Raw genomic sequence first — 13,188 nt, 5'->3', positions numbered from 1 at the left:
GGCCCACGGCTTCATTGCTCTGCGGCATGTGGGATCTTCCCCGACCAGGGCTGGAACCCGTGTCCCTGCACTGGCAGGTGGATTCTTAACCACTGCGCCACCAGGGAAGTTGGGGACGGCTTTATGATGTGGGTCTTGACTTCAGGTGTAGGCTTCTGTCCAGCTCTACTGCTTACTAGTTCTGTTACCTTGTGCAATATCATTTGACTTTTTATCATCTCTTTGTTCATTCACTCAGTGGACATGAACATCTCTTTTGAGATATATTGTGGAAACTAAAGTTGCGTTAGAAGGGTGGCTCTAAGGATGATCAGAGTTGAGAAGTATTTTTTGGATGTTTGTGTGCTGAGAGGACGAAGGTCACAGAGATGGAGATATTGGAGTCTTAAGATGAAGACGGTAATCAAACTAGATACAACAGGGGACAGATGAGATGCAGGCTGAGATGAGGTGTTATCCTAAGGAATCAGGCTGGTCCCTCTTCTATGAGTTTACATATGCAAATGTGCCGTGATACAGCCGATAGCTGCTGGTTTCCTCTTTAAAGGCGAGGGGGAGATATATTTCAAAGCACCAGTTTAAACTGCTTCTTTTTTATTTTTCACTAACAAAGAAGCCCTCAGGGTTTGCAAATCTACAAATAGATAATTTTCCATTTTTATTCTTATAGACAATTTTCCATTTTTACTCTTTGCATTTTTATTCTTAATGAGAAGCATACAGTGCTTTTTAACATTACCACGTCTGGTGATCTGAATGTTAGTTTGGTGAGTTAAGGACAAATAAATTTGCCCTAAGTGAGCTCCTCAAATGACATCCCTGTTCCTAGTCCAATTTCTTAAATAGAAAATCAGGTAGGATTTGCATAATTCGGCAGGCAATTACTGTTTACAGGACTGTTCTAGGTTCCAGGGGAAAACCTAAGATAGTAAGACTTAGTCTCTGTCTTCAAGGAGCTTACAGTCTAGGAAGAGTCATACATTCAGCCCTAATATGAGCTTGTCCATACAGGTGGGTTTTTTCCTTGGCAGCAGAGGTCAGGGCAGTGAAAGACGAAGGACCTGGAGGTGGGAAACGTGGAAGTATTCGGTTCTGGGAAAGGAGACAAAAGGAGGCAATTTGGGAAAGTGACATAAATAGAAGGAGGCACACATGTTTCTCAGAACCTCAGAGAAAAACTTCATGGTAGAGATGGCTTTCATTTGAATCTTCACGTGGAAGCAGGAAAAGAAAACTGGGGCATTCCAACCTGGGGCAGGGGTGTGAGGCAGGGCGGAGAAGCATGAAGTAAGGCAAAGGGGAAAATGTGCCTGATATGGTAGGTGGAGAAAGGAACTCCTTTGAGGATCTAAGGCGTGCTTTTCCAGGTGTGCGTGGATAAAGTAGGATACTTGGTAGTAATAAAGAGAATGAACATAATCACACTACTCTATATAAAATAGATAATCAGCAAGGACCTACTGTAGAGCACAGGGAACTCTCCTCAATATTCTGTAATAACCTATATGGGAGAAGAAGCTGAAAAATAATGAATATATGTATATGTATAACTGAATCACTTTGCTGTACACTGGAAACTAATACAATATTGTAAATCAGCTCTACTCCAATATAAAATAAAAATTAAACTGAAAAAAGGAAGAGAAATAAAACTGCAAAAGTTGGCTGGAGGGCTTCCCTGGTGGTGCAGTGGTTGAGAGTCTGCCTGTCAATGCAGGGGACACGGGTTCGAGCCCTGGTCTGGGAAGATCCCACATGCCACGGAGCAACTGGGCCCGTGAGCCACAATTACTGAGCCTGTGCGTCTGGAGCCTGTGCTCCGCAACAAAAGAGGCCGTGATAGTGAGAGGCCCGTGCACCGCGATGAAGAGTGGCCCCCACTTGCCACAACTAGAGAAAGCCCTCGCACAGAAACGAAGACCCAACACAGCCATAAATAAATTAAAAAAAAAAAAAAAAAAAGTTGGTTGGAGCTAGTTTGCTTTGAATGTCAGGCTGGAGAGGATGCACATTCATCTGTAGGCAACAGGAAGGTCATCGAAGTTTTGAACATGGTGAATTGAAGGGAGAATGCAAGGCAGAGGGAGGTGTGACCACGCATGAGGTGAGGTTCCAAGCTTCTCACGCACGCTCCATTGTCCCATCAGATTTTATCTACAAAATACATATTTGAAGATAAAATTATTAATAATTTGAAGATGACAACTGCAGAGCATTAAACCCCAAGGATGGGGCCCTTCTGAGCATGGGTCCCCGTGTGACTACACTAGATGCATGTCTGTGAAGCAGGTTCTGGAGTGGCCTGTAAGAATACTGTTTCAATAGAATGGAGGTGGAAATAGTTGAGGCTATGGTGCAGTAGACTGATGATAGGATGGGAGATGATATAGATGACAACTGTAAGGGTAGAAGGAGGGATACTTGTAGAGCATAAGGGTCTATTAGGGCGGGAGAAAGCCTTTTGAGAGTTTTGGGGAAAGGATGGGTAAATTAAGCATGCTTGTGGACACATGGGGTAAGAGCAAGTAAGAGAAGGTATGAAGGATGGGACTAATTGCTACAGTAAAGATCTCACAAGAGTAAGTAGAGATTGGATCAACGGTATAGATGGAGGGGGTGGGAAAAGAAGAGGGCAAGGTCTGAGCTAGGAAGGCAGAAGGCAGCATGAATTTAGATGGAGTGGCTGAGGTGACATTAACATCAGGTGGCCCCAATCTTAGTAAAGAAGATGATGTCATCCGCGGAGAGTGCAGATACCTCAGTGGGGCTGAGGACTCAAGAGAAGCTCGGGAAATTCTGGGGAAATTGATGGATGGAAATGAGTCAGGAGTCTTAGAGCACGGGTTTCAATCATGCTGTTAATCAGTGGAGTGGCTTTAGGCTGATTACTTCATCTCTATGAACCTGTTTATTCCTTGATAAAATCTGATATTTACAAGATAACACATAGTTATACAGTGTTTAGTATTCTAAGTACTTTACATCCGTTCACTTAATTCTCACAACAATCCCATAATGAGAAAGAGAGGAATAGAGAGGCTAAGTGACTTGTCCGAGGCATCCAGGCACTGGGGGGAGAGGTGGGGTTTGAACCCGTGCATCTAGCTCTAGGGACTGTACTTATCACCTCTGAGCCATGGTGTCTTGGGTACCTTAACACTTAGTGATCTCTTAAGTCTTAAAAGGTGCTGACATCCCATGTGTCCATAAAACTAACTTTTTTAGATAGACTGGTAGCTTATTCACTCTTCTTGTAATCCTCGCAGGAAAGGCTTGCAATGGCCGCAAGGTGGCAGCATTAACTCAGAGATAACTGGCCTTGAACTAACCCCGAAGTCAGAATTGACCCCTTTCTTCCCCTTTATTTTTCTAAAACCCCAAAGTATACTTATTTGAAGGTGAAGTCACAGCTTGATCTTGTGAGGAGCCCAACGGTGAAGGAGCCACAGAAGTCAAAGCAGAAGTATCCCCATAGGAATTAAGAGCCGTTGGGAGGGAAGAGGAAGAAGATAAGTTCAGGAGCACAAGGAAGTGATGAGTTATCCGTTTAGGAAGCAGGGGATTCTAGGTCTCTCACTCGCCAAGAGCCAGTACTATTCCATTTTACCATGTTAATAGTCTTCATTTTAAGCAGTTTAATTTTTTTAGAATATTAAACGCAGATAAAGGAGAATACTAAATTATTTTATAGAGTCAGATGTTTTGGCTAGATTGTCTCAGTTGTTAGATGTTGGACCTACAAGGTGAAGTTTTCTCTTTCTCTTTCCTTTCTCCCCCATCCCCTTCCCTCTTCTCCTCCCTTTTCTTTCTTTTCCTTCTTGTTCTTCTTCCTCATCCCCTTCCTTCCTCCCCCTTCTCCTCCTCCTTCTTCTTGCTATTCTTCTTCCCCTTCCCCTTCTTCTTCTCCTTCTCCTCCTTCTCCTTCTTCTTCTTCTTCTTCTTCTTCTTCTTCTTCATCTTCGTCTTCTTCTTCTTCTCTCTCTTTTTAATCTCTCTCCCTTTTTCTCTCCCTCTTTCTCTCTCCATCCTCCCTTTGGTTGTTGTAGTGATCAAATAAAATAACAATGAGGAAAGTCTAGTCTTCAGGTTGGATGTGTGGGTCAGAAGATTAGATCCTACAAAATTTGAAGAGTGGTGCAAACACATCCTTGGCCTCTTAATACCTAGCTTGCCACTTACTTGGCCACTTCTTATTTTATCAAAAAAATTTAAATTTATTCTAACAGAAATTTTTTTATAAAAGGAAAAGAAAAAATGTAAATAAGCTTCACTTTTGTAGCTGACTCTATTGGAACATGCATTTGTGAGTCCCTGTGGGAAGCAGGACCCTTTTCTGGATTCTGAGAGCAGCCCTGTTCTTCTACACTGATTTCCAAAAGGAGCAGTAGAGCACAGTGTAAAACTATGTAGACTTCAAGTCAGACAGACTTGAGCATCTCCTTACTTCCTGGAGTGACAAGCTGCTCCAAGTTCGTGTGTTGTATCCCTTGCTCTAGTCTTGGAATCAGTCAGTTCTCCAAGGAGTGCTGGTTCCTTTTATTGGAGATTATTATTAGAAACCAAGATTATGGTGTTAGGTATATACTGAAGTTTTCACAACTGTAAAACTGGAAAGATAATATCAATACATTTCTCGTAGAGTTGGGTGAACAGTAAGTGAAAAAACACACTCATATAGTACTTAGCAAGGGCCTGAAACATAGGAAGCATCCAATATGTGATCATTCAGTAGGGGCTGGTATAGAAGACTGCTCCATGCTAAAGCTCATCTAAAATCAAGTTGATTGGAAAAAAAATTTCATGAAACTGTTTTGATCCATAAAAGTCCTTGTAATTTGAGGTTCCTTAGAGCTGGATTTAGGCAAATGGAAATTTTGATGAAGTCTATCATCTATATTTAAAATTAGAAATTTTAATTCTAATTTTAAATAAAGATGAAATTAAAATGAAAATTTCTCCCCGTTTAGTCTTAGAGAAAATGCCAAATCCCAAATTCTCACAGGACGTCTTCTATAGGCTGAGTGGGGATGGTTGGACCCTGCAGCTCCTTTGAAGGCATTTTTTTTTTTTTAATTAATTTATTTATTTATTTTTGGCTGTGTTGGGTCTTCGCCTCTGTGTGAGGGCTTTCTCTAGTTGTGGCAAGTGGGGGCCACTCTTCATCGCGGTGCGCGGGCCTCTCACTATCGCGGCCTCTCTTGTTGCGGAGCACAGGCTCCAGACGCGCAGGCTCAGTAGTTGTGGCTCACGGGCCCAGTTGCTCCGCGGCATGTGGGATCTTCCCAGACCAGGGCTCGAACCCATGTGCCCTGCATTGGCAGGCGGATTCTCAACCACTGCGCCACCAGGGAAGCCCCTGAAGGCATTTTTGATGGAACTTGATCACCAATCATTTTAGCCCTTGCTTGAAGGCCTGGAGCTCCCCCTGGGCCTTTAAGCCTTTCCACATCACGATAATGTTTCATTCCCTCAGGAAAGTGGTGTTTTGATTACTCGTTTGCACGTTACTGAGGTCTGGATTGGGGTTGAGTCCCTCCAGAGGCTCCCACATCTACATAGATGCCAGCTTCTGGCCGATCCCAGGCCTCTCATACAGTTTGGTACCACTCACGCTCTGAAACAAGCAGCAAACGCAGCTGAACTGCTTTTACACTTACTTCGTAACCTCAGGAAATCTTTTACGCTTTGAAATCTGAGGTCTTCTGAGACTGAACAGCTTTTCTTTTCTTTTGCAGGCTTCCAAAACCCCCATAGTTGAAGGCAGTTCTGAATTAAGGTCTCAGAATTCCCAAGGAACTAGGTATGTTTTCCCTGACTTTTTTTTTTTCAACATTCTTCGTACTGTGGGTAACAATAATGGGTTTTTTTAGGAGAAAGGGGCTCAGAAGTAGGTATAAAAAAAGGACTCAATTCCATTTTCCCCACTTTCCTCTGCCACATGAAAAACTGAGACAATGAACCTCTCCTAGGTAATTTTTGGGTCATCTTTTCTTAAACAGAAACTGACATAGTCATGTCCAGGTAGAATGCTGCTGCCAGCTGGTGTTAATAAAATCTGGGACTCAAGTTCATATGATTGACCGATGGTTTTTTAAAATATTTTTTTGTTGAAGTATAGTTGAGTTACAATGTTGTGCTAGTTTCTGGTATACAGCAAAGTGATTCAGTTATATATACATATATTATATATAATATATATATAATATATGTATATATAATATATAAATATATATGACCTTGTCATTTATCTATTTTATATATAGATAAAATATTTTATATTTTGTATCTGTTAATCCCAAACTCCTAATTTATCCCTCCCCCACCTCCTTTCCCCTTTGGTAACCGTAAGTTTGTTTTCTATTGATTTACGGATAGTTTAATGAAAAGATAAATTAGTTTGTATTGAGCACCCACCATAGACCACACAGTGGCTAGATTTTCTCATATTTTATCTTCCTTAATCCTTTACTGTCTCTTTTTCCGTGGAATTTAGTCTTATGGTTTTCCGTTGAGAATCTTCTTTTGGAAATCCCCCAGTGGGATGTGATGGCTGAGGGTGATTCTTCAAACACCTTTAGAAACAATTTTGATAACACTTTTATTTTCAGATTATCTGTCTTGGTGGTTTCTACTTTTATAATCCCTTAACCCTTGAAGTTTTAATGGTTTTCAGTTTTCAACACACTTTCTTATTTGTTATTTATTTATTTATTTATTTAGCCAGGCCACACGGCTTGTGGGATCTTAATTCCCTGACCAGGGATTGAACCCGGGCCCTCGGCAGTAAAAGTGCAGAGTCTTAACCACTGGACCGCCAGGGAATTCCCTCGTATTTGTTATTTATTAAATAAAGCAGTTGATCACAGGCTATCTTTAAATATTTTTTTTAAATGTCTTTACTTTTTCAAGGCTCCTTCTGATATTTATTTTAGGCCTATGCAGAAAAGCTTGGCCTTTGTAGGACTTTGGTGGAAGGGAACACAGCAGCAGTGGCAGCAATGGGATTTAGATTCAGGCCTTCAGGGATGGTGCCGGGCAAAGCAAGGCTTTCCTCTCTCTGCCCTGACTCCAAATTCTCTTTGCTGCTCTGCATCCAGACACATTTATTAATCGTGACACAATGCATGATAGAAAGGGTTGTCCATCAAGAGAACATAGAAATATTTTGAATGTTAATTGATAATATATGAAGATGGCAGTCACGGGCAATTCAATATAGGGAGTGCGAGATAACTGTTAGAAATCAGACCTACAGCTTAGGTACATATAATTGGGTGGTCAGTATTAACCAAGAAAATTGATTAAATAAACATTTAAGAAGGTGTTTTGGAATAGAATTCAGAATCCACACTAAGTCAGCTGCCTTTCATTTTTGGAGTTTTTCTGCGTCGTTTACCCTACCTCGTGTTGGGGAAGAGGTTGGTTTATGAAACAGGAAGGTGAGTGTCTCTTTAGTTGAAGGACCACAGTACTTGGCAAGCAGTTCTCTCTTCCTAGACTAACCCACCAATGAGCAGCAATATTTGGCTGGAGCGCTAGATCTTGAACTAACTGCTTTATCTCACCAAGTCTCAGTTTCTTCATATATATACATCTATACATGAATATGGGTCTGTAATATATAGGTGTGCTATAAAATATATAATATACATAACTCATGGAATTGTGATTTAGTAAACTGTGAACACAGATAGAGTTTTATAATCTCTAGGACAGTGGTTCTCCACCAGGGATGACCCTGTGGACGTTTGGGACATTTGGCAGTATCTGGAGACATTGTTGTTTGTCACAGCTCGGGAAGGGACTATGTTCCTGGCATCTAGTGGATAGAGGCCAGGGATACTGCTAAAGCTCCTGCAATGCACTGGACAGCCTTTGCCCTGCCTCACCCCCGCCTGCAACCAAAGAACTGTCCAGCCCATAAAGTTTTTTTTAAATTAGCTTTTATTGGAGTATAGTTGATTTACAATGTTGTGTTAGTTTCTGCTGTACAGCAAACTGAATCAGTTATACATATACATATATCCACTCTTTTTTAGGTTCTTTTCTCATATAGGTCATTGCAGAGTATTGAATAGAGTTCCCTGTTATACAATTGGTCCTTATTTAGTTATCTATTTTATATATAGTAGCATGTATATGTCAATCCCAATATCCCAATTTATCCCTCCCCCTCCCTGTTTCCCCCTTGGTAACCGTAAGTTTGCTTTCTACATTTGTGACTCTAATTCTGTTTTGTAAAGAAGTTCATTTGTACCATTTTTAAAGATTCCACGTAGAAGCGATACCATATGATATTTGTCTTTTTCTGTCTGACTTTCTTCACTCAGTATGACAAGCTCTAGGTCCATCTGTGTTGCTGCAAATGGCATTATTTCATTCTGTTTTTAATCCAGCGCATAATGTTAATAGTGATGAGGCTGATAGATCCTGCTCTGGAACTTTGTACAGATATTGCAGTTAAGAGGCCCCAGGTTCCTAATATGTAATATCAGGAAACTGCCTGTCATAGATGATAGGATATTGTGTCTGCTAAATTACGGAGTACGCACACATGACAAAAGTCGAAAGGAAAAAAAGAAAAATGAAGGACTGGCTAAATGTAATGAAAGTGCTGCTGGTTGGAAAGTTAATGGACACATTACTGAATGGAATCTGTCAATAAGCAAAAGAAGGATAAAAATGTAAAATCTTAGGAATTTATCTTAAGGAAAAAGAAAGGGGCATGAGAGGACATCTACAAGGGTATTCCCTGGAGCACTGTTTATAAAGGTGGAAAATGGAAACCAGGACTGGAGTTTTATCATAGTTCCTGACCAATAGCATTTCCAAACTGGCTGAGCCAGTCTTGTGATACCATACCAGCTGCGACACTCGTGTGTGTGTAATCGCCATCCGGACATGACAGGCTGGGCTGCCTCCTTTTGTGGTATAAAAAAGGCTCCTTACCCAGTCTGATCACTGCAGTTGCAGATTAACCAAGGCCAAGCAGAGCTGAAGCCTTTTCTCCCTTAAATCCCTTCTTTTTCCCTTTCTCTCCTTCCTTCACATCTTTTCTCTCTTCCTCTGTCTGAGCCTGTTGCCACCCATTCTGCCACCAGGGACAGGACAAACCTATAAGCACATCAGACTGAGGGAAAACAATAGGAGAGACAGGTCACTAGAATTAGGACACAAGTCTTTCTCCAGGCCTGCCCATCCCCAGTCTCACTGTTAGTTCTGAATATTTTTTATACTACGAGTCTTAGCTAATATGTTGGCAGAAAAGGTGGACCCAGCTAGACAAGAGAACAAGAAGCTGTTTGTTGTGGGGTTAGTTAGCATGAAAAATGTTTAAACACTTTGCTATTGATGTTCTAATTAATTCACCAAATATTTAGGTATGTGATCAAGGGGTCATGGTAGGCTGGGTGGTTGCTCAACTAATTGTGTGAATCACTCAAATCTCAAGTGCTTTGGGAGAGCAGAGAAGGGAGAACTTAATTGTAATCAGGATCAATAACAAAGACTTCTGATAGGAAGTGGAGAGGTATAATCTCAATTTAAATATATAAATATAAAATACAATTGAATTACTGTTGAGGGATAAACTTATAAAGACATTAAAATTGTAGTTAAGAGCTTTGGATTTGATATCAGAGAGACCAAGGTTTTAATTCCACTTTCAAGACTTATCAGTTATGTGACTTTGGGCGATATTTTCCTCTTCTTCTCTTCTTCTCCTCTTCTTCTCCTTCTTCCTCTTCTTCCTCCTCCCCCCTCCCTCCTCCTACACCCCCTCCTTCTTCTTCATCTTATTATTATTACTATTATTTCATAATAATAGCTCTCCAGTCTTCATCTAAAAGCTGCTAGATTTTAGGAGCAGATAGTAGCCAGAAAAAAGAGACCAAGTATAAAATATACTGACAACTGGAAATAATCTAAGTAAAAAGCAAAATTCTCTATTTGCATATTTTATATCATGGAGCATTGTTGAAAAAGGTGAACATTTTGAAATAAGAGTATTATCATATATACTCCTTGGGTATATTTTGCACAGTTTACACATTTATACAGTTTCTCCTTGTGTAAAATGAGGAAAATAATATGATCAACCCCAAAGAGTTGGTTTGAGGATTAAATAAGTTAACTTCAAGTAAAGCTCTTGGAGCAGTGCCTGGCATACAGTAAGCTCTTACTGTGCTTAATACCACATAATTCTATTGGCATACAAAATATCAGGAAATCTCTGTAGAGGCTGTACTCCTAGGAGTGGAATAAAAAAACAAGGAATGAGGGATTTATACTTTTTACTTCATACTATTCTCTTTTTGATTTTTTAAAAACTGAATAAACAAAATCTTAAAAGCTAGGCTACCAGACATATCATATTTTGTTTCATATGATGTAAACAGGTAGAATAATTCAAGCTCTGAGTGTATGGACATTGGGTTCAGAAGTATAAAGATGTGAATTAAACTCTGACCCCTACTAATTAGGTTATTCTCGTCAATATTAAGCTCCCAAGAAAGTAGGCATAATAGTGCTTATCTCACAGGATTAAATGCTGTAATGTAATAGAAGGGTCTAGCAGGTGCCTTACACAGAGTACTTTCTCAATATATATTAGTTTTCTATTTTTACATCAGCCCTCTATACTTTCATCTGTTTCACTGGCTCCTCTTCTTTAATTGCCAGGCTAAATTGAAGTTAACCTCAGTGGAGAATAGCACAGAAGCAACAGAGTTCATCCTCTTGGGATTAACAGATGACCCCCAACCTCCAGGTTCCCCTCCTCCTGGTATTTTTGTTCATCTACCTCATCACTTTGGTTGGGAATGGGGGGGGGGTGATGCTGGTCATCTACTCAGACTCCCACCTCCACACTCCAATGTACTTCTTCCTCAGCAACCTCTCCTTTGTCGATCCGGGTTACTCATCAGCCGTAGCTCCCAAGACAGTGGCTGCACTGCACTCTGGAAACAAACTCATCTCCCACAATAGATGTGCTGCTCAGTCCTTCTTCTTTGTGGGTTTTGCCACCGTCGAGTGCTACCTCCTGGCCTCCATGGCCTGTGACCGCCATGCAGTGCTGTGTAGGCCCCTTCATTACACCACCACCATGACAGCAGGTGTGTGTGCCCTCCTGACGATGGGCTCCTAGGTCTGTGGCTTCCTCAATGCCTGCACCCACACAGCAGACACCTTCAGACTCTCCTTCTGTGGATCAAATAAGATGAATCACTTTTTCTGCGAAGTCCCTCCACTCCTGGCTCTCTCGTGCTCCAACACACGCATGAGCAAGCTGGTGGTCTTCTTTGTCGTGGGCTTCAATGTCTTTTTCACCCTCCTGGTCATCCTCATCTCTTACTTCTTCATATACATTGCCGTTTGATGGAGGCATTCTGCGGAAAGAAGGAGGAAAGCCTTCTCCACCTGTGCGTCCCATCTCACGGCCATCTCCATTTTCTATGGAACAATCATCTTCCTGTACTTACAGCCCAGCTCCACCCACTCCGTGGACATGGACAAAATAGCATCTGTGTTTTACATGGTGGTGATTCCCATGCTGAACCCCTTGATCTACAGTCTTAGGAACAAAGAAGTGAAACATGCTCTCCGGAAAATACTCAACAAACTTAATTCCCAGTCTTTAAGTGTGAGTAGGAAGTAGGCAGGTAACTAAGGGATAAACCTTCCCCCCAGACCTAGACGCCACCTCAACTTTTGAGGTTTGGCAGATTTCAGTTCTTTCTTCTCCAAGAACAGTGGTTACTTCTGCTGTTAGGAAAAGTGGTAAAAAAGCAGTCCTCTGAAATGTCTCACTCAGAAAAATAACCTTATATTTAGTGAACAACACCCTGGGATGTTTAAAATCCTTCCTGCTTTAGTTTCCCGACACGGTGTAAAGCAGAAGATCAAAGCATAAAGTGAATGCACTGACTTTCCCTCTCCCTATTTTAATTGGAAGAAATTTTCCATTTGTTATTAAAACGTGGTGTTAGGACTACATCTTCATTGAATAATAGTTGTCAACTGGAAGGCACAACCTTATGCTTTTCGTTTCTTTGATCTGTGAGTTTGAAAGTTAAAGTGTCTAATGCTGACAAAGGATGTTTCAATATTTTTAATAACGTCTCAGAGAAGGTTGTAATTGAAAGACAAGGCACTGGACCAAGAGTCAGGTGACCCAGTATGAAATCCTTCTAACCCCAATGCTTCTGCACCCACTCTCATTCCCATCCTCACTCATAGGCTGTGTACTTTTGTATTCTCCATCTCCTTCTGTTAAAGTGTTAGGACAACTTTGGTAGAAAACAATAAGCCACCTTGTGTATGTATGTTTCAGTAGATGAATTGTTTAAACTTTAACCTGAATAAGTATATCTCTTTTTAGAGTTCCTGCACTCTGTTCTATGCTTTTGGCCTTGGTCTAACATAATAACCAAAACTTACAGAAGGTTTAAAGAAAAAAATTTTTTTCCAAGGGCCTTGAGAAGGGATATTTGTCTTCTGAATTAAATGCTTGCATTTCTCGGCATCCTTAAGTTTGGTGAATCTATTATGAATTCACACAATAGATTTTTGTGCCCTCATTGCTTCTGTTTTTTCAATAATTCAGTTCACCTCTGGATCCCTGTTCTATTCAGATGTTCTGTAATTAGATGCAGCAAAAATTAAAAAGCCTGTGTTAATGTACTTCTTAAGATGGGAATGGCCTGATGATACACAGCACAAGTGTACCTTCAGGTCTTGTTTCGTGAGCTAAATGGTGTGAGCGGATGTGTGTGGGTGGGAAGGGAGCGGTGATTAATTTCACTTCTCACATATCAACTGCTTGATGTTTATAGCTACGATTAGTCTAAGCTGCCACATATTTCATGATTTCAAGATCTCAAAAAAAAATTTTTTTTTTTTATCTTAAATGTGAAAACCAGACATCTTGGTGGGCTAAATCAGGGAGCTTAGAAGGTCATATTAGTTTCGAGATGATCAAACTCCATTACGCACAGGGCAGCCTTGGTCTGAAGAGGGTTGATCATGGGTCTTGTGGAGAGGGAAGCAAAGAGGGACATTAGGCTGATCTGTAGGAAAAACTTTCTCAAGCACATGGTCACCATCACCTAAAGGGATTGGGAGCTTCTTCTGGATCCAAGGCCTTGACAACCTAGAATTGCCTCATCCATCCTCCCACCTCCCTGCCTT

The 13,188-nt window shown here is 40.9% G+C and overlaps 1 protein-coding gene across 1 annotated transcript; it reads left to right on the top strand.

The window, feature by feature from the left end:
• Positions 1–3,945: 3,945 nt before the first annotated feature.
• OR5B21 (olfactory receptor family 5 subfamily B member 21) lies at positions 3,946–13,182 on the top strand. Its single transcript, XM_082476136.1, is given in 4 exon segments — positions 3,946–5,800; positions 10,681–11,143; positions 11,147–11,374; positions 11,378–13,182. Coding segments are annotated over 3 exon segments (900 nt in total). The 5' UTR covers positions 3,946–5,800; positions 10,681–10,750; the 3' UTR covers positions 11,657–13,182.
• Positions 13,183–13,188: the final 6 nt, after the last annotated feature.

The sequence above is a fragment of the Balaenoptera physalus genome (genome assembly GCF_965194825.1).
Source record: "Balaenoptera physalus genome assembly, chromosome: 10".
NCBI classification, from domain to species: domain Eukaryota; kingdom Metazoa; phylum Chordata; class Mammalia; order Artiodactyla; family Balaenopteridae; genus Balaenoptera; species Balaenoptera physalus.
This window is presented reverse-complemented; position numbering and strand designations above follow the sequence as displayed.